The sequence below is a fragment of the Oncorhynchus gorbuscha genome, linkage group LG18, assembly GCF_021184085.1.
Source record: "Oncorhynchus gorbuscha isolate QuinsamMale2020 ecotype Even-year linkage group LG18, OgorEven_v1.0, whole genome shotgun sequence".
In the NCBI taxonomy this organism is placed as follows: domain Eukaryota; kingdom Metazoa; phylum Chordata; class Actinopteri; order Salmoniformes; family Salmonidae; genus Oncorhynchus; species Oncorhynchus gorbuscha.
Genome location: NC_060190.1, coordinates 72,081,930 through 72,107,226, shown reverse-complemented (window position 1 = coordinate 72,107,226; position 25,297 = coordinate 72,081,930). Strand labels below are relative to the sequence as shown.

Sequence of the window (25,297 nt, the reverse complement as noted above, 5' to 3'; positions counted from 1 at the left end):
TTCATCGACTAACTTGTCATCAAGCTCGAGACCCTGGGTCTTGACCCCGCCCTGTGCAACTTGGTCCTGGACTTCCTGACGGGCCGCCCCCAGGTGGTGAGGGTAGGTAACAACATCTCCACCCCGCTGATCCTCAACACTGGGGCCCCACAAGGGTGCGTTCTCAGCCCTCTCCTGAACTCCCTGTTCACCCACGACTGAGTGGCCACGCACGCCTCCAACTCAATCATCAAGTGTGCAGACGACACAACAGTGGTAGGCTTGATTACCAACAACGACGAGACGGCCTACAGGGAGGAGGTGAGGGCCCTCGGAGTGTGATGTCAAGAAAATAACCTCACACTCAACGTCAACAAAACTAAGGAGATGATCTCAAATGAGAACTTGTTCTCAACTAGCCTACCTGGTTAAATAAAGGTGTTCTCAACTAGCCTACCTGGTTAAATAAAGGTGTTCTCAACTAGCCTACCTGGTTAAATAAAGGTGAAAAAATATATATATATATGATGGACAGAGAGTAGCAGCAGCGTAAAAGAGGGGTTGGGGGGACACACAATGCAAATAGTCTGGGTAGCCATTTGATTACCTGATTACCAGGAGTCTTACGGCTTGGTGGTACACCCACAAATAACATCTGCCAGGTAGCCATTTGATTACCTGATTACCAGGAGTCTTACAGCTTGGTGGTACACCCACAAATAACATCTGATAAACACGTGTATGTGACCAATAAAATGTGATTTACGTACGACGCCTGTGTACGACGCCTGGGTATGATGCCTGGGTATGATGCCTGGGTACGACACCTGGGTACGATGCCTGTGTATGATGCCTGGGTATGATGCCTGTGTATGATGCCTGTGTGATGCCTGGGTATGATGCCTGTGTATGATGCCTGGGGGAGACAGGGAGAGACAGGGGGAGACAGGGGGTGAACAGTGTGAGCATGTAGAGACAGGGGAGACAGGGAGAGACAGGGGGAGACGGGGAGACAGGGAGAGACAGGGTGAGACAGGGAGAGACAGGGGGAGACAGGGAGAGACAGGGGGAGACAGGGGTGAACAGTGTGAGCATGTAGAGACAGGGTGAGACAGGGAGAGACAAGGGGAGACAGGGAGAGACGGGGAGACAGGGAGAGACAGGGGGAGACAGGGGGAGACAGGGAGAGACAGGGGGAGACAGGGGGAGACAGGGGGGGATACTGGGGAGAACAGTGTGAGCGTGTAGAGACAGGGAGAGATACTGGGGAGACAGGGGGTGAACAGTGTGAGCGTGTAGAGACAGGGAGAGATACTGGGGTGAACAGTGTGAGTGTGTAGAGACAGGGAGAGACAGGGAGAGAACAGTGTGAGTGTGTAGAGACAGGGAGAGATACTGGGGAGAACAGTGTGAGTGTGTAGAGACAGGGAGAGACACTGGGGAGAACAGTGTGAGCGTGTAGAGACAGGGGGAGAACAGTGTGAGCGTGTAGAGACAGGGGGAGAACAGTGTGAGCGTGTAGAGACAGGGAGAGATACTGGGGAGAACAGTGTGAGCGTGTAGAGACAGGGAGAGATACTGGGGTGAACAGTGTGAGTGTGTAGAGACAGGGAGAGATACTGGGGAGACAGGGGGTGAACAGTGTGAGTGTGTAGAGACAGGGAGAGACAGGGGGAGACAGGGGGAGACAGGGAGAGACAGGGGGAGAAGAGTGTGAGTGTGTAGAGACAGGGAGAGATACTGGGGAGAACAGTGTGAGTGTGTAGAGACAGGGAGAGATACTGGGGAGAACAGTGTGAGCGTGTAGAGACAGGGAGAGACACTGGGGAGAACAGTGTGAGCGTGTAGAGACAGGGCGAGACAGGGAGAGACAGGGAGAGACAGGGGGAGAACAGTGTGAGTGTGTAGAGACAGGGAGAGATACTGGGGAGAACAGTGTGAGTGTGTAGAGACAGGGAGAGACACTGGGGAGAACAGTGTGAGCGTGTAGAGACAGGGGGAGAACAGTGTGAGCGTGTAGAGACAGGGGGAGAACAGTGTGAGCGTGTAGAGACAGGGAGAGAACAGTGTGAGCGTGTAGAGACAGGGAGAGACAGAGAGAGACAGGGAGAGACAGGGGGAGACAGGGAGAGACAGGGAGAGACAGGGAGAGACAGGGGGAGACAGGGGGAGACAGGGGGTGAACAGTGTGAGTGTGTAGAGACAGGGAGAGATACTGGGGTGAACAGTGTGAGCGTGTAGAGACAGGGAGAGACACTGGGGAGAACAGTGTGAGCGTGTAGAGACAGGGAGAGACAGGGGGAGAACAGTGTGAGCGTGTAGAGACAGGGGGAGAACAGTGTGAGCGTGTAGAGACAGGGAGAGACACTGGGGAGAACAGTGTGAGTGTGTAGACACAGGGAGAGACACTGGGGAGAACAGTGTGAGCGTGTAGAGACAGGGGGAGAACAGTGTAAGCGTGTAGAGACAGGGAGAGACACTGGGGAGAACAGTGTGAGCGTGTAGAGACAGGGAGAGATAGGGGGTGAACAGTGCGAGCGTGTAGAGACAGGGAGAGACACTGGGGAGAACAGTGTGAGCGTGTAGAGACAGGGAGAGACAGGGAGAGACAGGGAGAGACAGGGGAAGACAGGGAGAGATAGGGAGAGATACTGGGGAGAACAGTGTGAGTGTGTAGAGACAGGGAGAGATACTGGGGAGAACAGAGTGAGTGTGTAGAGACAGGGAGAGATACTGGGGTGAACAGTGTGAGCGTGTAGAGACAGGGAGAGACAGGGGGAGAACAGTGTGAGTGTGTAGAGACAGGGAGAGATACTGGGGTGAACAGTGTGAGCGTGTAGAGACAGGGAGAGACAGGGAGAGATAGGGAGAGACAGGGAGAGACAGGGGGAGAACAGTGTGAGTGTGTAGAGACAGGGAGAGATACTGGGGTGAACAGTGTGAGCGTGTAGAGACAGGGAGAGACAGGGGGAGAACAGTGTGAGCGTGTAGAGACAGGGAGAGACAGGGGGAGAACAGTGTGAGCGTGTAGAGACAGGGAGAGACAGGGGGAGAACAGTGTGAGCGTGTAGAGACAGGGAGAGACAGGGGGTGAACAGTGTGAGCGTGTAGAGACAGGGAGAGACAGGGAGAGACAGGGGGAGAACAGTGTGAGCGTGTAGAGACAGGGAGAGACAGGGAGAGACAGGGAGAGACAGGGAGAGACAGGGGGAGAACAGTGTGAGCGTGTAGAGACAGGGAGAGACAGGGAGAGACAGGGGGAGAACAGTGTGAGCGTGTAGAGACAGGGAGAGACAGGGAGAGACAGGGAGAGACAGGGAGAGACAGGGGGAGAACAGTGTGAGCGTGTAGAGACAGGGAGAGACAGGGAGAGACAGGGGGAGAACAGTGTGAGCGTGTAGAGACAGGGAGAGACAGGGGGTGAACAGTGTGAGCGTGTAGAGACAGGGAGAGACAGGGAGAGAACAGTGTGAGCGTATAGAGACAGGGGGAGAACAGTGTGAGTGTGTAGAGACAGGGAGAGATACTGGGGTGAACAGTGTGAGCGTGTAGAGACAGGGAGAGACAGGGGGAGAACAGTGTGAGCGTGTAGAGACAGGGAGAGAACAGTGTAAGCGTGTAGAGACAGGGAGAGACACTGGGGAGAACAGTGTGAGCGTGTAGAGACAGGGAGAGATAGGGGGTGAACAGTGTGAGCGTGTAGAGGCAGGGAGAGACACTGGGGAGAACAGTGTGAGCGTGTAGAGACAGGGAGAGACAGGGGAAGACAGGGAGAGACAGGGAGAGACAGGGGAAGACAGGGAGAGATAGGGAGAGATACTGGGGAGAACAGTGTGAGTGTGTAGAGACAGGGAGAGATACTGGGGAGAACAGTGTGAGCGTGTAGAAACAGGGAGAGATACTGGGGAGAACAGTGTGAGTGTGTAGAGACAGGGAGAGATAGGGGGTGAACAGTGTGAGTGTGTAGAGACAGGGAGAGATACTGGGGAGAACAGTGTGAGCGTGTAGAGATAGGGGGAGACAGGGGAGAACAGTGTGAGCGTGTAGAGACAGGGGTGAACAGTGTAAGCATGTAGAGACAGGGGGAGACAGGGGGAGAACAGTGTGAGCGTGTAGAGACAGGGGAGATAGGGGGTGAACAGTGTGAGCGTGTAGAGACAGGGAGAGACAGGGAGAGACACTGGGGAGAACAGTGTGAGTGTGTAGAGACAGGGAGAGACAGGGAGAGACAGGGGGTGAACAGTGTGAGCGTGTAGAGACAGGGAGAGACAGGGGAGAACAGTGTGAGTGTGTAGAGACAGGGAGAGACAGGGGGAGAACAGTGTGAGTGTGTAGAGACAGGGAGAGACAGGGAGAGACAGGGAGAGACAGGGGGAGAACAGTGTGAGCGTGTAGAGACAGGGAGAGACAGGGGTGAACAGTGTGAGCGTGTAGAGACAGGGGGAGAACAGTGTGAGCGTGTAGAGACAGGGAGAGATACTGGGGAGAACAGTGTGAGCGTGTAGAGACAGGGAGAGATACTGGGGAGAACAGTGTGAGCGTGTAGAGACAGGGAGAGACAGGGGGAGAACAGTGTGAGCTTGTAGAGACAGGGAGAGACACTGGGGAGAACAGTGTGAGCGTGTAGAGACAGGGAGAGATACTGGGGAGAACAGTGTGAGCGTGTAGAGACAGGGAGAGACAGGGGAGAACAGTGTGAGCGTGTAGAGACAGGGGGAGACAGGGAGAGAACAGTGTGAGCGTGTAGAGACAGGGAGAGATACTGGGGAGAACAGTGTGAGCGTGTAGAGACAGGGAGAGACAGGGGGAGAACAGTGTGAGTGTGTAGAGACAGGGAGAGACACTGGGGAGAACAGTGTGAGCGTGTAGAGACAGGGAGAGATACTGGGGAGAACAGTGTGAGTGTGTAGAGACAGGGAGAGACAGGGGGAGAACAGTGTGAGCGTGTAGAGACAGGGAAAGACAGGGGAGAACAGTGTGAGCTTGTAGAGACAGGGAGAGACACTGGGGAGAACAGTGTGAGCGTGTACAGACAGGGAGAGACAGGGGAGACAGGGGAGATACTGGGGAGAACAGTGTGAGCGTGTAGAGACAGGGAGAGATACTGGGGAGAACAGTGTGAGCGTGTAGAGACAGGGAGAGATACTGGGGAGAACAGTGTGAGTGTGTAGAGACAGGGAGAGATACTGGGGAGAACAGTGTGAGCGTGTAGAGACAGGGAGAGATACTGTGGGTGTAGAACAGTGAGAGTGTGTAGAGACAGGGAGAGACAGGGGAGAACAGTGTGAGCGTGTAGAGACAGGGAAAGACAGGGGAGAACAGTGTGAGCTTGTAGAGACAGGGAGAGAGACAGGGAGAGATACTGGGGAGAACAGTGTGAGCGTGTAGAGACAGGGAGAGACAGGGGGAGAACAGTGTGAGCGTGTAGAGACAGGGAGAGACAGGGGGAGAACAGTGTGAGCGTGTAGAGACAGGGAGAGATACTGGGGAGAACAGTGTGAGCGTGTAGAGACAGGGAGAGACAGGGGGAGAACAGTGTGAGCTTGTAGAGACAGGGAGAGACACTGGGGAGAACAGTGTGAGCGTGTAGAGACAGGGAGAGACAGGGGGAGAACAGTGTGAGTGTGTAGAGACAGGGAGAGACAGGGGGATAACAGTGTGAGTGTGTAGACACAGGGAGAGACACTGGGGAGAACAGTGTGAGCGTGTAGAGACAGGGGGAGAACAGTGTAAGCGTGTAGAGACAGGGAGAGACACTGGGGAGAACAGTGTGAGCGTGTAGAGACAGGGAGAGATAGGAGGTGAACAGTGCGAGCGTGTAGAGACAGGGAGAGACAGGGAGAGAACAGTGTGAGCGTATAGAGACAGGGGGAGAACAGTGTGAGTGTGTAGAGACAGGGAGAGATACTGGGGTGAACAGTGTGAGCGTGTAGAGACAGGGAGAGACAGGGGGAGAACAGTGTGAGTGTGTAGAGACAGGGAGAGATACTGGGGTGAACAGTGTGAGCGTGTAGAGACAGGGAGAGAACAGTGTAAGCGTGTAGAGACAGGGAGAGACACTGGGGAGAACAGTGTGAGCGTGTAGAGACAGGGAGAGATAGGGGGTGAACAGTGTGAGCGTGTAGAGGCAGGGAGAGACACTGGGGAGAACAGTGTGAGCGTGTAGAGACAGGGAGAGACAGGGGAAGACAGGGAGAGACAGGGAGAGACAGGGGAAGACAGGGAGAGATAGGGAGAGATACTGGGGAGAACAGTGTGAGTGTGTAGAGACAGGGAGAGATACTGGGGAGAACAGTGTGAGCGTGTAGAAACAGGGAGAGATACTGGGGAGAACAGTGTGAGTGTGTAGAGACAGGGAGAGATAGGGGGTGAACAGTGTGAGTGTGTAGAGACAGGGAGAGATACTGGGGAGAACAGTGTGAGCGTGTAGAGATAGGGGGAGACAGGGGGAGAACAGTGTGAGCGTGTAGAGACAGGGGGTGAACAGTGTAAGCATGTAGAGACAGGGGGAGACAGGGGGAGAACAGTGTGAGCGTGTAGAGACAGGGGGAGATAGGGGGTGAACAGTGTGAGCGTGTAGAGACAGGGAGAGACAGGGAGAGACACTGGGGAGAACAGTGTGAGTGTGTAGAGACAGGGAGAGACAGGGAGAGACAGGGGGTGAACAGTGTGAGCGTGTAGAGACAGGGAGAGACAGGGGGAGAACAGTGTGAGTGTGTAGAGACAGGGAGAGACAGGGGGAGAACAGTGTGAGTGTGTAGAGACAGGGAGAGACAGGGAGAGACAGGGAGAGACAGGGGGAGAACAGTGTGAGCGTGTAGAGACAGGGAGAGACAGGGGGTGAACAGTGTGAGCGTGTAGAGACAGGGGGAGAACAGTGTGAGCGTGTAGAGACAGGGAGAGATACTGGGGAGAACAGTGTGAGCGTGTAGAGACAGGGAGAGATACTGGGGAGAACAGTGTGAGCGTGTAGAGACAGGGAGAGACAGGGGGAGAACAGTGTGAGCTTGTAGAGACAGGGAGAGACACTGGGGAGAACAGTGTGAGCGTGTAGAGACAGGGAGAGATACTGGGGAGAACAGTGTGAGCGTGTAGAGACAGGGAGAGACAGGGGGAGAACAGTGTGAGCGTGTAGAGACAGGGGGAGACAGGGAGAGAACAGTGTGAGCGTGTAGAGACAGGGAGAGATACTGGGGAGAACAGTGTGAGCGTGTAGAGACAGGGAGAGACAGGGGGAGAACAGTGTGAGTGTGTAGAGACAGGGAGAGACACTGGGGAGAACAGTGTGAGCGTGTAGAGACAGGGAGAGATACTGGGGAGAACAGTGTGAGTGTGTAGAGACAGGGAGAGACAGGGGGAGAACAGTGTGAGCGTGTAGAGACAGGGAAAGACAGGGGGAGAACAGTGTGAGCTTGTAGAGACAGGGAGAGACACTGGGGAGAACAGTGTGAGCGTGTACAGACAGGGAGAGACAGGGGGAGACAGGGGGAGATACTGGGGAGAACAGTGTGAGCGTGTAGAGACAGGGAGAGATACTGGGGAGAACAGTGTGAGCGTGTAGAGACAGGGAGAGATACTGGGGAGAACAGTGTGAGTGTGTAGAGACAGGGAGAGATACTGGGGAGAACAGTGTGAGCGTGTAGAGACAGGGAAAGACAGGGGGAGAACAGTGTGAGCTTGTAGAGACAGGGAGAGACACTGGGGAGAACAGTGTGAGCGTGTAGAGACAGGGAGAGACAGGGGAGAACAGTGTGAGCGTGTAGAGACAGGGAGAGATACTGGGGAGAACAGTGTGAGCGTGTAGAGACAGGGAGAGACAGGGGGAGAACAGTGTGAGCGTGTAGAGACAGGGAGAGACAGGGGGAGAACAGTGTGAGCGTGTAGAGACAGGGAGAGATACTGGGGAGAACAGTGTGAGCGTGTAGAGACAGGGAGAGACAGGGGGAGAACAGTGTGAGCTTGTAGAGACAGGGAGAGACACTGGGGAGAACAGTGTGAGCGTGTAGAGACAGGGAGAGACAGGGGGAGAACAGTGTGAGTGTGTAGAGACAGGGAGAGACACTGGGGAGAACAGTGTGAGCGTGTAGAGACAGGGAGAGATACTGGGGAGAACAGTGTGAGTGTGTAGAGACAGGGAGAGACAGGGGGAGAACAGTGTGAGCGTGTAGAGACAGGGAAAGACAGGGGGAGAACAGTGTGAGCTTGTAGAGACAGGGAGAGACACTGGGGAGAACAGTGTGAGCGTGTACAGACAGGGAGAGACAGGGGGAGACAGGGGGAGATACTGGGGAGAACAGTGTGAGCGTGTAGAGACAGGGAGAGATACTGGGGAGAACAGTGTGAGCGTGTAGAGACAGGGAGAGATACTGGGGAGAACAGTGTGAGTGTGTAGAGACAGGGAGAGATACTGGGGAGAACAGTGTGAGCGTGTAGAGACAGGGAGAGATACTGGGGAGAACAGTGTGAGTGTGTAGAGACAGGGAGAGACAGGGGGAGAACAGTGTGAGCGTGTAGAGACAGGGAAAGACAGGGGGAGAACAGTGTGAGCTTGTAGAGACAGGGAGAGACACTGGGGAGAACAGTGTGAGCGTGTAGAGACAGGGAGAGACAGGGGGAGAACAGTGTGAGCGTGTAGAGACAGGGAGAGATACTGGGGAGAACAGTGTGAGCGTGTAGAGACAGGGAGAGACAGGGGGAGAACAGTGTGAGCGTGTAGAGACAGGGAGAGACAGGGGGAGAACAGTGTGAGCGTGTAGAGACAGGGAGAGATACTGGGGAGAACAGTGTGAGCGTGTAGAGACAGGGAGAGACAGGGGGAGAACAGTGTGAGCTTGTAGAGACAGGGAGAGACACTGGGGAGAACAGTGTGAGCGTGTAGAGACAGGGAGAGACAGGGGGAGAACAGTGTGAGTGTGTAGAGACAGGGAGAGACAGGGGGATAACAGTGTGAGTGTGTAGACACAGGGAGAGACACTGGGGAGAACAGTGTGAGCGTGTAGAGACAGGGGGAGAACAGTGTAAGCGTGTAGAGACAGGGAGAGACACTGGGGAGAACAGTGTGAGCGTGTAGAGACAGGGAGAGATAGGAGGTGAACAGTGCGAGCGTGTAGAGACAGGGAGAGACAGGGAGAGAACAGTGTGAGCGTATAGAGACAGGGGGAGAACAGTGTGAGTGTGTAGAGACAGGGAGAGATACTGGGGTGAACAGTGTGAGCGTGTAGAGACAGGGAGAGACAGGGGGAGAACAGTGTGAGTGTGTAGAGACAGGGAGAGATACTGGGGTGAACAGTGTGAGCGTGTAGAGACAGGGAGAGAACAGTGTAAGCGTGTAGAGACAGGGAGAGACACTGGGGAGAACAGTGTGAGCGTGTAGAGACAGGGAGAGATAGGGGGTGAACAGTGTGAGCGTGTAGAGACAGGGAGAGATACTGGGGAGAACAGTGTGAGCGTGTAGAGACAGGGAGAGACAGGGGGAGAACAGTGTGAGCGTGTAGAGACAGGGAGAGACAGGGGGAGAACAGTGTGAGCGTGTAGAGACAGGGAGAGATACTGGGGAGAACAGTGTGAGCGTGTAGAGACAGGGAGAGAGGGGGAGAACAGTGTGAGCGTGTAGAGACAGGGAGAGATACTGGGGAGAACAGTGTGAGCGTGTAGAGACAGGGAGAGACAGGGGAGAACAGTGTGAGCGTGTAGAGACAGGGAGAGACAGGGGGAGAACAGTGTGAGCGTGTAGAGACAGGGAGAGATACTGGGGAGAACAGTGTGAGCGTGTAGAGACAGGGAGAGACAGGGGGAGAACAGTGTGAGCGTGTAGAGACAGGGAGAGACACTGGGGAGAACAGTGTGAGCGTGTAGAGACAGGGAGAGACACTGGGGAGAACAGTGTGAGCGTGTAGAGACAGGGAGAGACACTGGGGAGAACAGTGTGAGCGTGTAGAGACAGGGAGAGACACTGGGGAGAACAGTGTGAGCGTGTAGAGACAGGGAGAGACAGGGGAGAACAGTGTGAGCTTGTAGAGACAGGGAGAGACACTGGGGAGAACAGTGTGAGCGTGTAGAGACAGGGAGAGACAGGGGAGAACAGGGGGAGAACAGACACTGGGGAGAACAGTGTGAGCGTGTAGAGACAGGGAGAGACAGGGGAGACAGGGGAGATACTGGGGAGAACAGTGTGAGCGTGTAGAGACAGGGAGAGATACTGGGGAGAACAGTGTGAGCGTGTAGAGACAGGGAGAGATACTGGGGAGAACAGTGTGAGTGTGTAGAGACAGGGAGAGACAGCGTGGGGAGAACAGTGTGAGCTTGTAGAGACAGGGAGAGACACTGGGGAGAACAGTGTGAGCGTGTAGAGACAGGGAGAGACAGGGGGAGAACAGTGTGAGCGTGTAGAGACAGGGAAAGACAGGGGAGAACAGTGTGAGCGTGTAGAGACAGGGAGAGACACTGGGGAGAACAGTGTGAGCGTGTAGAGACAGGGAGAGACAGGGGAGAACAGTGTGAGCGTGTAGAGACAGGGAGAGATACTGGGGAGAACAGTGTGAGCGTGTAGAGACAGGGAGAGACAGGGGGAGAACAGTGTGAGCGTGTAGAGACAGGGAGAGACAGGGGGAGAACAGTGTGAGCGTGTAGAGACAGGGAGAGATACTGGGGAGAACAGTGTGAGCGTGTAGAGACAGGGAGAGACAGGGGAGAACAGTGTGAGCTTGTAGAGACAGGGAGAGACACTGGGGAGAACAGTGTGAGCGTGTAGAGACAGGGAGAGACAGGGGGAGAACAGTGTGAGTGTGTAGAGACAGGGAGAGACAGGGGGATAACAGTGTGAGTGTGTAGACACAGGGAGAGACACTGGGGAGAACAGTGTGAGCGTGTAGAGACAGGGGGAGAACAGTGTAAGCGTGTAGAGACAGGGAGAGACACTGGGGAGAACAGTGTGAGCGTGTAGAGACAGGGAGAGATAGGAGGTGAACAGTGCGAGCGTGTAGAGACAGGGAGAGACAGGGAGAGAACAGTGTGAGCGTATAGAGACAGGGGGAGAACAGTGTGAGTGTGTAGAGACAGGGAGAGATACTGGGGTGAACAGTGTGAGCGTGTAGAGACAGGGAGAGACAGGGGGAGAACAGTGTGAGTGTGTAGAGACAGGGAGAGATACTGGGGTGAACAGTGTGAGCGTGTAGAGACAGGGAGAGAACAGTGTAAGCGTGTAGAGACAGGGAGAGACACTGGGGAGAACAGTGTGAGCGTGTAGAGACAGGGAGAGATAGGGGGTGAACAGTGTGAGCGTGTAGAGGCAGGGAGAGACACTGGGGAGAACAGTGTGAGCGTGTAGAGACAGGGAGAGACAGGGGAAGACAGGGAGAGACAGGGAGAGACAGGGGAAGACAGGGAGAGATAGGGAGAGATACTGGGGAGAACAGTGTGAGTGTGTAGAGACAGGGAGAGATACTGGGGAGAACAGTGTGAGCGTGTAGAAACAGGGAGAGATACTGGGGAGAACAGTGTGAGTGTGTAGAGACAGGGAGAGATAGGGGGTGAACAGTGGGAGTGTGTAGAGACAGGGAGAGATACTGGGGAGAACAGTGTGAGCGTGTAGAGATAGGGGAGACAGGGGGAGAACAGTGTGAGCGTGTAGAGACAGGGGGTGAACAGTGTAAGCATGTAGAGACAGGGGGAGACAGGGGGAGAACAGTGTGAGCGTGTAGAGACAGGGGGAGATAGGGGGTGAACAGTGTGAGCGTGTAGAGACAGGGAGAGACAGGGAGAGACACTGGGGAGAACAGTGTGAGTGTGTAGAGACAGGGAGAGACAGGGAGAGACAGGGGGTGAACAGTGTGAGCGTGTAGAGACAGGGAGAGACAGGGGGAGAACAGTGTGAGTGTGTAGAGACAGGGAGAGACAGGGGGAGAACAGTGTGAGTGTGTAGAGACAGGGAGAGACAGGGAGAGACAGGGAGAGACAGGGGGAGAACAGTGTGAGCGTGTAGAGACAGGGAGAGACAGGGGGTGAACAGTGTGAGCGTGTAGAGACAGGGGAGAACAGTGTGAGCGTGTAGAGACAGGGAGAGATACTGGGGAGAACAGTGTGAGCGTGTAGAGACAGGGAGAGATACTGGGGAGAACAGTGTGAGCGTGTAGAGACAGGGAGAGACAGGGGGAGAACAGTGTGAGCTTGTAGAGACAGGGAGAGACACTGGGGAGAACAGTGTGAGCGTGTAGAGACAGGGAGAGATACTGGGGAGAACAGTGTGAGCGTGTAGAGACAGGGAGAGACAGGGGGAGAACAGTGTGAGCGTGTAGAGACAGGGGGAGACAGGGAGAGAACAGTGTGAGCGTGTAGAGACAGGGAGAGATACTGGGGAGAACAGTGTGAGCGTGTAGAGACAGGGAGAGACAGGGGGAGAACAGTGTGAGTGTGTAGAGACAGGGAGAGACACTGGGGAGAACAGTGTGAGCGTGTAGAGACAGGGAGAGATACTGGGGAGAACAGTGTGAGTGTGTAGAGACAGGGAGAGACAGGGGGAGAACAGTGTGAGCGTGTAGAGACAGGGAAAGACAGGGGGAGAACAGTGTGAGCTTGTAGAGACAGGGAGAGACACTGGGGAGAACAGTGTGAGCGTGTACAGACAGGGAGAGACAGGGGGAGACAGGGGGAGATACTGGGGAGAACAGTGTGAGCGTGTAGAGACAGGGAGAGATACTGGGGAGAACAGTGTGAGCGTGTAGAGACAGGGAGAGATACTGGGGAGAACAGTGTGAGTGTGTAGAGACAGGGAGAGATACTGGGGAGAACAGTGTGAGCGTGTAGAGACAGGGAAAGACAGGGGGAGAACAGTGTGAGCTTGTAGAGACAGGGAGAGACACTGGGGAGAACAGTGTGAGCGTGTAGAGACAGGGAGAGACAGGGGGAGAACAGTGTGAGCGTGTAGAGACAGGGAGAGATACTGGGGAGAACAGTGTGAGCGTGTAGAGACAGGGAGAGACAGGGGGAGAACAGTGTGAGCGTGTAGAGACAGGGAGAGACAGGGGGAGAACAGTGTGAGCGTGTAGAGACAGGGAGAGATACTGGGGAGAACAGTGTGAGCGTGTAGAGACAGGGAGAGACAGGGGGAGAACAGTGTGAGCTTGTAGAGACAGGGAGAGACACTGGGGAGAACAGTGTGAGCGTGTAGAGACAGGGAGAGACAGGGGAGAACAGTGTGAGTGTGTAGAGACAGGGAGAGACAGGGGATAACAGTGTGAGTGTGTAGACACAGGGAGAGACACTGGGGAGAACAGTGAGCGTGTAGAGACAGGGGGAGAACAGTGTAAGCGTGTAGAGACAGGGAGAGACACTGGGGAGAACAGTGTGAGCGTGTAGAGACAGGGAGAGATAGGAGGTGAACAGTGTGAGCGTGTAGAGACAGGGAGAGACAGGGAGAGAACAGTGGAGACAGGGGGAGAACAGTGTGAGTGTGTAGAGACAGGGAGAGACACTGGGGTGAACAGTGTGAGCGTGTAGAGACAGGGAGAGACAGGGGGAGAACAGTGTGAGTGTGTAGAGACAGGGAGAGATACTGGGGAGAACAGTGTGAGCGTGTAGAGACAGGGAGAGAACAGTGTGAGCGTGTAGAGACAGGGAGAGACACTGGGGAGAACAGTGTGAGCGTGTAGAGACAGGGAGAGATAGGGGGTGAACAGTGTGAGCGTGTAGAGACAGGGAGAGACACTGGGGAGAACAGTGTGAGCGTGTAGAGACAGGGAGAGACAGGGGAAGACAGGGAGAGACAGGGAGAGACAGGGAAGACAGGGAGAGATAGGGAGAGATACTGGGGAGAACAGTGTGAGTGTGTAGAGACAGGGAGAGATACTGGGGAGAACAGTGTGAGCGTGTAGAGACAGGGAGAGATACTGGGGAGAACAGTGTGAGTGTGTAGAGACAGGGAGAGATACTGGGGAGAACAGTGTGAGCGTGTAGAGACAGGGAGAGACAGGGGGAGAACAGGGAGCGTGTAGAACAGTGTGAGCATGTAGAGACAGGGGGAGACAGGGAGAACAGTGTGAGCGTGTAGAGACAGGGAGAGATAGGGGGTGAACAGTGTGAGCGTGTAGAGACAGGGAGAGACAGGGAGAGACAGGGGGAGAACAGTGTGAGTGTGTAGAGACAGGGAGAGACAGGGAGAGACAGGGGGTGGGGAGACAGGGAGAGACAGGGGGAGAACAGTGTGAGTGTGTAGAGACAGGGAGAGACAGGGGGAGAACAGTGTGAGTGTGTAGAGACAGGGAGAGACAGGGAGAGACAGAGAGACAGGGGAGAACAGTGTGAGCGTGTAGAGACAGGGAGAGACAGGGGTGAACAGTGTGAGCGTGTAGAGACAGGGGGAGAACAGTGTGAGCGTGTAGAGACAGGGAGAGATACTGGGGAGAACAGTGTGAGCGTGTAGAGACAGGGAGAGACAGGGGGAGAACAGTGTGAGCGTGTAGAGACAGGGAGAGACAGGGGGAGAACAGTGTGAGCTTGTAGAGACAGGGGAGAACAGTGTGAGCGTGTAGAGACAGGGAGAGATACTGGGGAGAACAGTGTGAGCGTGTAGAGACAGGGAGAGACAGGGGAGAACAGTGTGAGCGTGTAGGGGGAGACAGGGAGAGAACAGGGAGCGTGTAGAGACAGGGAGAGATACAGGGGAGAACAGTGTGAGCGTGTAGAGACAGGGAGAGACAGGGGAGAACAGTGTGAGTGTGTAGAGACAGGGAGAGACACTGGGGAGAACAGTGTGAGCGTGTAGAGACAGGGAGAGATACTGGGGAGAACAGTGTGAGTGTGTAGAGACAGGGAGAGACAGGGGGAGAACAGTGTGAGCGTGTAGAGACAGGGAGAGACAGGGGGAGAACAGTGTGAGCGTGTAGAGACAGGGGAGAGACAGGGGAGACAGATACTGGGGAGAACAGTGTGAGCGTGTAGAGACAGGGAGAGACAGGGGAGACAGGGGGAGAGAACAGTGTGAGCGTGTAGAGACAGGGAGAGATACTGGGGAGAACAGTGTGAGCGTGTAGAGACAGGGAGAGACAGGGGGAGAACAGTGTGAGCGTGTAGAGACAGGGAGAGACAGGGGGAGAACAGTGTGAGCGTGTAGAGACAGGGAGAGACACTGGGAGAACAGTGTGAGCGTGTAGAGACAGGGAGAGACAGGGGAGAACAGTGAGCGTGAGAACAGTGTGAACAGTGTGAGCGTGTAGAGACAGGGAGAGAGAGAACAGTGTGAGCGTGTAGAGACAGGGAGAGACAGGGGGAGAACAGTGTGAGCGTGTAGAGACAGGGAGAGACAGGGGGAGAACAGTGTGAGCGTGTAGAGACAGGGAGAGACACTGGGGAGAACAGTGTGAGCGTGTAGAGACAGGGAGAGACAGGGGAGAACAGTGGAGCTGTAGAGACAGGGGAGACAGGGGAGAACAGTGTGAGCGTGTAGAGACAGGGAGAGATACTGGGGAGAACAGTGTGAGCGTGTAGAGACAGGGAGAGACAGGGGGAGAACAGTGTGAGCGTGTAGAGACAGGGAGAGATACTGGGGAGAACAGTGTGAGCGTGTAGAGACAGGGAGAGACAGGGAGAGACACTGGGGAGAACAGTGTGAGTGTGTAGAGACAGGGAGAGACACTGGGGAGAACAGTGTGAGCGTGTAGAGACAGGGAGAGACAGGGGAGAACAGTGTGAGCTTGTAGAGACAGGGAGAGACACTGGGGAGAACAGTGTGAGCGTGTAGAGACAGGGAGAGACAGGGAGAGACAGGGAGAGACAGGGAGAGATACTGGGGAGAACAGTGTGAGCGTGTAGAGACAGGGAGAGATAGAGAACAGTGTGAGCGTGTAGAGACAGGGAGAGATACTGGGGAGAACAGTGTGAGCGTGTAGAGACAGGGAGAGATACTGGGGAGAACAGTGTGAGCGTGTAGAGACAGGGAGAGACAGGGGAGAACAGTGTGAGCTTGTAGAGACAGGGAGAGACACTGGGGAGAACAGTGTGAGCGTGTAGAGACAGGGAGAGACAGGGGAGAACAGTGTGAGCGTGTAGAGACAGGGAGAGACAGGGGGAGAACAGTGTGAGCGTGTAGAGACAGGGAGAGAGAACAGGGGAGAACAGTGTAGAGACAGGGGAGACAGGGGGAGAACAGTGTAGCGTGTAGAGACAGGGGAGAGACAGGGGGAGAACAGTGTGAGCGTGAGAGACAGGGAGAGACAGGGGGAGAACAGTGTGAGCGTGTAGAGACAGGGGAGAGACAGGGGGAGAACAGTGTGAGCGTGTAGAGACAGGGAGAGACAGGGGAGAACAGTGTGAGTGTGTAGAGACAGGGAGAACAGTGGGGTGAACAGTGTGAGCGTGTAGAGACAGGGAGAGACAGGGGGAGAACAGTGTGAGCGTGTAGAGACAGGGAGAGACAGGGGTGAACAGTGTGAGAGAGACAGGGAGAGATGTGAGCGTGTAGAGACAGGGAGAGACACTGGGGAGAACAGTGTGAGCGTGTAGAGACAGGGAGAGATGGGGGTGAACAGTGTGAGCGTGTAGAGACAGGGAGAGACACTGGGGAGAACAGTGTGAGCGTGTAGAGACAGGGAGAGACAGGGGAAGACAGGGAGAGACAGGGAGAGACAGGGGAAGACAGGGAGAGATAGGGAGAGATACTGGGGAGAACAGTGTGAGTGTGTAGAGACAGGGAGAGATACTGGGGAGAACAGTGTGAGCGTGTAGAAACAGGGAGAGATACTGGGGAGAACAGTGTGAGTGTGTAGAGACAGGGAGAGATAGGGGAGAACAGTGTGAGTGTGTAGAGACAGGGAGAGATACTGGGGAGAACAGTGTGAGCGTGTAGAGACAGGGGAGACAGGGGGAGAACAGTGTGAGCGTGTAGAGACAGGGAGTGAACAGTGTAAGCATGTAGAGACAGGGGGAGACAGGGGGAGAACAGTGTGAGCGTGTAGAGACAGGGGAGATAGGGGGTGAACAGTGTGAGCGTGTAGAGACAGGGAGAGACAGGGAGAGACACTGGGGAGAACAGTGTGAGGAGAACAGTGTGAGTGTGTAGAGACAGGGAGAGACAGGGAGAGACAGGGGGAGAACAGTGTGAGCGTGTAGAGACAGGGAGAGACAGGGGGAGAACAGTGTGAGTGTGTAGAGACAGGGAGAGACAGGGGGAGAACAGTGTGAGTGTGTAGAGACAGGGAGAGACAGGGAGAGACAGGGAGAGACAGAGACAGGAGAACAGTGGAGAACAGTGTGAGCGTGTAGAGACAGGGAGAGACAGGGGGAGAACAGTGTGAGCGTGTAGAGACAGGGGGAGAACAGTGTGAGCGTGTAGAGACAGGGAGAGATACTGAGAACAGTGTGAGCGTGTAGAGACAGGGAGAGATACTGGGGAGAACAGTGTGAGCGTGTAGAGACAGGGAGAGACAGGGGGTGAACAGTGTGAGCTTGTAGAGACAGGGAGAGACACTGGGGAGAACAGTGTGAGCGTGTAGAGACAGGGAGAGATACTGGGGAGAACAGTGTGAGCGTGTAGAGACAGGGAGAGACAGGGGGAGAACAGTGTGAGCGTGTAGAGACAGGGGGAGACAGGGAGAGAACAGTGTGAGCGTGTAGAGACAGGGAGAGATACTGGGGAGAACAGTGTGAGCGTGTAGAGACAGGGAGAGACAGGGGGAGAACAGTGTGAGTGTGTAGAGACAGGGAGAGACACTGGGGAGAACAGTGTGAGCGTGTAGAGACAGGGAGAGATACTGGGGAGAACAGTGTGAGTGTGTAGAGACAGGGAGAGACAGGGGGAGAACAGTGTGAGCGTGTAGAGACAGGGAAAGACAGGGGGAGAACAGTGTGAGCTTGTAGAGACAGGGAGAGACACTGGGGAGAACAGTGTGAGCGTGTACAGACAGGGAGAGACAGGGGTGAGACAGGGGGAGATACTGGGGAGAACAGTGTGAGCGTGTAGAGACAGGGAGAGATACTGGGGAGAACAGTGTGAGCGTGTAGAGACAGGGAGAGATACTGGGGAGAACAGTGTGAGCGTGTAGAGACAGGGAGAGATACTGGGGAGAACAGTGTGAGTGTGTAGAGACAGGGAGAGACTGGGGAGAACAGTGTGAGCGTGTAGAGACAGGGAAAGACAGGGGAGAACAGTGTGAGCTTGTAGAGACAGGGAGAGACACTGGGGAGAACAGTGTGAGCGTGTAGAGACAGGGAGAGACAGGGGGAGAACAGTGTGAGCGTGTAGAGACAGGGAGAGACACTGGGGAGAACAGTGTGAGCGTGTAGAGACAGGGAGAGACAGGGGGAGAACAGTGTGAGCGTGTAGAGACAGGGAGAGACAGGGGGAGAACAGTGTGAGCGTGTAGAGACAGGGAGAGATACTGGGGAGAACAGTGTGAGCGTGTAGAGACAGGGAGAGACAGGGGAGAACAGTGTGAGCTTGTAGAGACAGGGAGAGACACTGGGGAGAACAGTGTGAGCGTGTAGAGACAGGGAGAGACAGGGGAGAACAGTGTGAGTGTGTAGAGACAGGGAGAGACAGGGGGAGAACAGTGTGAGTGTGTAGAGACAGGGAGAGACACTGGGGAGAACAGTGTGAGCGTGTAGAGACAGGGAGAGATACTGGGGAGAACAGTGTGAGCGTGTAGAGACAGGGAGAGACAGGGGAGAACAGTGTGAGCGTGTAGAGACAGGGAGAGACACTGGGGAGAACAGTGTGAGCGTGTAGAGACAGGGAGAGATACACTGGGGAGAACAGTGTGAGCGTGTAGAGACAGGGAGAGACAGGGGAGAACAGTGTGAGCGTGTAGAGACAGGGAAAGAGGGGGAGAACAGTGTGAGTGTGTAGAGACAGGGAGAGACACTGGGGAGAACAGTGTGAGCGTGTAGAGACAGGGAGAGACAGGGGAGAACAGTGTGAGGGAGAGAGATACTGGGGAGAACAGTGTGAGCGTGTAGAGACAGGGAGAGATACTGGGAGACAGTGTGAGGGGAGAGATACTGGGGAGAACAGTGTGAGTGTGTAGAGACAGGGAGAGATACTGGGGAGAACAGTGTGAGCGTGTAGAGACAGGGAGAGACACTGGGGAGAACAGTGTGAGCGTGTAGAGACAGGGAGAGACACTGGGGAGAACAGTGTGAGCGTGTAGAGACAGGGAGAGACAGGGGGAGAACAGTGTGAGCGTGTAGAGACAGGGAGAGACAGGGGAGAACAGTGTGAGCGTGTAGAGACAGGGAGAGATAACAGTGTGGCATGTAGAACAGGGGAGACAGTGTGTGAGAGACAGGGGAGATAGGGGTGACAGTGTGAGAGAGACAGGGAGAGACAGGGAGACACTGGGGAGAACAGTGTGAGTGTGTAGAGACAGGGAGAGACAGGGAGAGACAGGGGTGAACAGTGTGAGCGTGTAGAGACAGGGAGAGACAGGGGAGAACAGTGTGAGCGTGTAGAGACAGGGAGAGACAGGGGAGAACAGTGTGAGTGTGTAGAGACAGGGAGAGACAGGGAGAGACAGGGAGAGACAGGGGGAGAACAGTGTGAGCGTGTAGAGACAGGGAGAGACAGGGGGTGAACAGTGTGAGCGTGTAGAGACAGGGGAGAACAGTGTGAGCGTGTAGAGACAGGGAGAGATACTGGGGAGAACAGTGTGAGCGTGTAGAGACAGGGAGAGATACTGGGGAGAACAGTGTGAGAGAGACAGGGAGAGACAGGGGGAGAACAGTGTGAGCTTGTAGAGACAGGGAGAGACACTGGGAGAACAGTGTGACAGAGACAGGGAGAGACAGAACAGTGTGAGCGTGTAGAGACAGGGAGAGACAGGGGGAGAACAGTGTGAGCGTGTAGAGACAGGGAGAGACAGGGAGAGAACAGTGTGAGCGTGTAGAGACAGGGAGAGATACTGGGGAGAACAGTGTGAGCGTGTAGAGACAGGGAGAGACAGGGGAGAACAGTGTGAGTGTGTAGAGACAGGGAGAGACACTGGGGAGAACAGTGTGAGCGTGTAGAGACAGGGAGAGAGAACAGTGAGTGTGTAGAGACAGTGTGAGACACGTGAGTGAGCTTGTAGAGACAGGGAAAGACAGGAGAACAGTGTGCGTGTGTAGAGACAGGAGAGACAGGGGGAGAACAGTGTGAGCGTGTAGAGACAGGGAGAGACAGGGGGAGAACAGTGTGAGCGTGTACAGACAGGGAGACAGGGGGACAGGGGAGAACAGAACAGTGTGAGCGTGTAGAGACAGGGAGAGATACTGGGGAGAACAGTGTGAGCGTGTAGAGACAGGGAGAGATACTGGGGAGAACAGTGTGAGTGTGTAGAGACAGGGAGAGATACTGGGGAGAACAGTGTGAGCGTGTAGAGACAGGGAAAGACAGAGAACAGTGTGAGCTTGTAGAGACAGGGAGAGACACTGGGGAGAACAGTGTGAGCGTGTAGAGACAGGGAGAGACAGGGGGAGAACAGTGTGAGCGTGTAGAGACAGGGAGAGATACTGGGGAGAACAGTGTGAGCGTGTAGAGACAGGGAGAGACAGGGGGAGAACAGTGTGAGCGTGTAGAGACAGGGAGAGACAGGGGAGAACAGTGTGAGCGTGTAGAGACAGGGAGAGATACTGGGGAGAACAGTGTGAGCGTGTAGAGACAGGGAGAGACAGGGGAGAACAGTGTGAGCTTGTAGAGACAGGGAGAGACACTGGGGAGAACAGTGTGAGCGTGTAGAGACAGGGAGAGACAGGGGAGAACAGTGTGAGTGTGTAGAGACAGGGAGAGACAGGGGATAACAGTGTGAGTGTGTAGACAGGGAGAGACACTGGGGAGAACAGTGTGAGCGTGTAGAGACAGGGGGAGAACAGTGAAGCGTGTAGAGACAGGGAGAGACACTGGGGAGAACAGTGTGAGCGTGTAGAGACAGGGAGAGATAGGGGGGAGAACAGTGTGAGCGTGTAGAGACAGGGAGAGACACTGGGGAGAACAGTGTGAGCGTGTAGAGACAGGGAGAGACAGGGAGAGACAGGTGAGAGAGACAGGGGAAGACAGGGAGAGATAGGGGGAGAGATACTGGGGAGAACAGTGTGAGTGTGTAGAGACAGGGAGAGATACTGGGGAGAACAGTGTGAGTGTGTAGAGACAGGGAGAGATACTGGGGTGAACAGTGTGAGCGTGTAGAGACAGGGAGAGATACTGGGGAGAACAGTGTGAGCGTGTAGAGACAGGGAGAGACAGGGAGAGACAGGGAGAGACAGGGAGAGACAGGGGGAGAACAGTGTGAGTGTGTAGAGACAGGGAGAGATACTGGGGAGAACAGTGGGGTAGAGACAGTGAGTGAGAGACAGGGAGAGATGGGGTAGAGACAGGGAGAGACAGGGGGAGAACAGTGTGAGCGTGTAGAGACAGGGAGAGACAGGGGGTGAACAGTGTGAGCGTGTAGAGACAGGGAGAGACAGGGAGAGACAGGGGGAGAACAGTGTGAGCGTGTAGAGACAGGGAGAGACAGGGAGAGACAGGGAGAGACAGGGAGAGACAGGGGGAGAACAGTGTGAGCGTGTAGAGACAGGGAGAGACAGGGAGAGACAGGGGGAGAACAGTGTGAGCGTGTAGAGACAGGGAGAGACAGGGAGAGAGAGACAGGGAGAGACAGGGGGAGAACAGTGTGAGCGTGTAGAGACAGGGAGAGGGGAGAGACAGGGGGAGAACAGTGTGAGCGTGTAGAGACAGGGAGAGACAGGGGTGAACAGTGTGAGCGTGTAGAGACAGGGAGAGACAGGGAGAGAACAGTGTGAGCGTATAGAGACAGGGGGAGAACAGTGTGAGTGTGTAGAGACAGGGAGAGATACTGGGGTGAACAGTGTGAGCGTGTAGAGACAGGGAGAGACAGGGGGAGAACAGTGTGAGCGTGTAGAGACAGGGAGAGAACAGTGTAAGCGTGTAGAGACAGGGAGAGACACTGGGGAGAACAGTGTGAGCGTGTAGAGACAGGGAGAGATAGGGGGTGAACAGTGTGAGCGTGTAGAGACAGGGAGAGACACTGGGGAGAACAGTGTGAGCGTGTAGAGACAGGGAGAGACAGGGGAAGACAGGGAGAGACAGGGAGAGACAGGGGAAGACAGGGAGAGATAGGGAGAGATACTGGGGAGAACAGTGTGAGTGTGTAGAGACAGGGAGAGATACTGTGGAGAACAGTGTGAGCGTGTAGAAACAGGGAGAGATACTGGGGAGAACAGTGTGAGTGTGTAGAGACAGGGAGAGATAGGGGGTGAACAGTGTGAGTGTGTAGAGACAGGGAGAGATACTGGGGAGAACAGTGTGAGCGTGTAGAGATAGGGGAGACAGGGGGAGAACAGTGTGAGCGTGTAGAGACAGGGGGTGAACAGTGTAAGCATGTAGAGACAGGGGATACTGGGGAGAACAGTGTGAGCGTGTAGAGACAGGGGGAGATAGGGGGTGAACAGTGTGAGCGTGTAGAGACAGGGAGAGACAGGGAGAGACACTGGGGAGAACAGTGTGAGTGTGTAGAGACAGGGAGAGACAGGGAGAGACAGGGGGTGAACAGTGTGAGCGTGTAGAGACAGGGAGAGACAGGGGGAGAACAGTGTGAGTGTGTAGAGACAGGGAGAGACAGGGGGAGAACAGTGTGAGTGTGTAGAGACAGGGAGAGACAGGGAGAGACAGGGAGAGACAGGGGGAGAACAGTGTGAGCGTGTAGAGACAGGGAGAGACAGGGGGTGAACAGTGTGAGCGTGTAGAGACAGGGGGAGAACAGTGTGAGCGTGTAGAGACAGGGAGAGATACTGGGGAGAACAGTGTGAGCGTGTAGAGACAGGGAGAGATACTGGGGAGAACAGTGTGAGCGTGTAGAGACAGGGAGAGACAGGGGGAGAACAGTGTGAGCTTGTAGAGACAGGGAGAGACACTGGGGAGAACAGTGTGAGCGTGTAGAGACAGGGAGAGATACTGGGGAGAACAGTGTGAGCGTGTAGAGACAGGGAGAGACAGGGGGAGAACAGTGTGAGCGTGTAGAGACAGGGGGAGACAGGGAGAGAACAGTGTGAGCGTGTAGAGACAGGGAGAGATACTGGGGAGAACAGTGTGAGCGTGTAGAGACAGGGAGAGACAGGGGGAGAACAGTGTGAGTGTGTAGAGACAGGGAGAGACAGGGGGAGACAGGGGGAGATACTGGGGAGAACAGTGTGAGCGTGTAGAGACAGGGAGAGATACTGGGGAGAACAGTGTGAGTGTGTAGAGACAGGGAGAGATACTGGGGAGAACAGTGTGAGCGTGTAGAGACAGGGAGAGATACTGGGGAGAACAGTGTGAGTGTGTAGAGACAGGGAGAGACAGGGGGAGAACAGTGTGAGCGTGTAGAGACAGGGAGAGACAGGGGGAGAACAGTGTGAGCTTGTAGAGACAGGGAGAGACACTGGGGAGAACAGTGTGAGCGTGTAGAGACAGGGAGAGACAGGGGGAGAACAGTGTGAGCGTGTAGAGACAGGGAGAGATACTGGGGAGAACAGTGTGAGCGTGTAGAGACAGGGAGAGACAGGGGGAGAACAGTGTGAGCTTGTAGAGACAGGGAGAGACACTGGGGAGAACAGTGTGAGCGTGTAGAGACAGGGAGAGACAGGGGGAGAACAGTGTGAGCTTGTAGAGACAGGGAGAGACAGGGGGAGAACAGTGTGAGCATGTAGAGACAGGGAGAGACAGGGGGTGAACAGTGTGAGCATGTAGAGACAGGGAGAGACAGGGGGTGAACAGTGTGAGCGTGTAGAGACAGGGAGAGACACTGGGGAGAACAGTGTGAGCATGTAGAGACAGGGAGAGACAGGGGGTGAACAGTGTGAGTGTGTAGAGACATGGAGAGATACTGGGGAGAACAGTGTGAGCGTGTGGAGACAGGGGGTGAACAGTGTGAGCGTGTAGAGACAGGGAGAGATACTGGGGAGAACAGTGTGAATGTGTAGAGACAGGGGGAGACAGGGGGAGAACAGTGTGAGCGTGTAGAGACAGGGAGAGACACTGGGGAGAACAGTGTGAATGTGTAGAGACAGGGGGAGATAGGGGGTGAACAGTGTGAGCGTGTAGAGACAGGGAGAGACAGGGAGAGACACTGGGGAGACAAGGGGAGATACTGGGGAGAACAGTGTGAGCGTGTAGAGACAGGGAGAGATACTGGGGAGAACAGTGTGAATGTGTAGAGACAGGGGGAGATAGGGGGTGAACAGTGTGAGCGTGTAGAGACAGGAGTAGACAGGGAGAGACAGGGGGGAGACAGGGAGAGACAGGGGGAGACAGTGTGAGTGTGTAGAGACAGGGAGAGACAGGGGGAGATACTGGGGAGAACAGTGTGAGCGTGTAGAGACAGGGAGAGATACTGGGGAGACAGGGGGAGAACAGTGTGAGCGTGTAGAGACGGAGAGATACTGGGGAGAACAGTGTGAGCGTGTAGAGACAGGGGGAGAACAGTGTGAGCGTGTAGAGACGGGGAGACAGGGAGAGACACTGGGGAGACAGGGGGAGAACAGTGTGGGCTTTACTGAGAGCACAACGTGGAAAAAGACACCATCAACAATGACTGAATTACGGCCTCATTTTTAGACTCTGCAGTGGTCCAGTGACTCTCCAGACGGACACTCACCTGGTGCAGAGCAGTGAGACCGTCCTCGTTACACAGGTCTGGACTGACGTTGTTCTTCAACAGGTAACGTACTGGAACAGAGGGAGAAATAGAGAGGAAGACATTATCTAACCATGCTACGCTTTCAAACGCATTACGTTAATGAAACCATACATATTACATTAATGAACCATACCCATTACATTAACTAACCATACCCATTACATTAACTAACCATACCCATTACATTAACTAACCATACCCATTACATTAACTAACCATACCCATTACATTAACTAACCATACCCATTACATTAACTAACTATACCCATTACATTAACGAACCATACCCATTACATTAACTAACCATACCCATGACATTAACTAACTATACCCATTACATTATCTAACCATGCTACGCTTTCAAACTCATTACGTTAATGAAACCATACATATTACATTAATGAACCATACCCATTACATTAACTAGCTATACCCATTACATTAACTAACTATACCCATTACATTATCTAACCATGCTACGCTTTCAAACTCATTACGTTAATGAAACCATACATATTACATTAATGAACCATACCCATTACATTAACTAGCTATACCCATTACATTAACTAACCATACCCATTACATTAACTAACCATACCCATTACATTAACTAACTATACCCATTACATTAACTAACCATACCCATGACATTAACTAAC

The 25,297-nt window shown here is 54.5% G+C and overlaps 1 protein-coding gene across 2 annotated transcripts in view; it reads right to left on the bottom strand.

The window, feature by feature from the left end:
• LOC124002925 (protein phosphatase 1 regulatory inhibitor subunit 16B-like) overlaps positions 1-25,297 on the bottom strand; it is a 188,128-nt gene that overhangs the window by 39,143 nt on the left and 123,688 nt on the right. For both annotated transcript variants that reach the window (XM_046310772.1, XM_046310770.1), the window contains exon 3: positions 24,594-24,664. In XM_046310772.1, the coding sequence (XP_046166728.1) occupies positions 24,594-24,664 (71 nt within the window). The remainder of the gene's footprint in view (positions 1-24,593; positions 24,665-25,297) is intronic.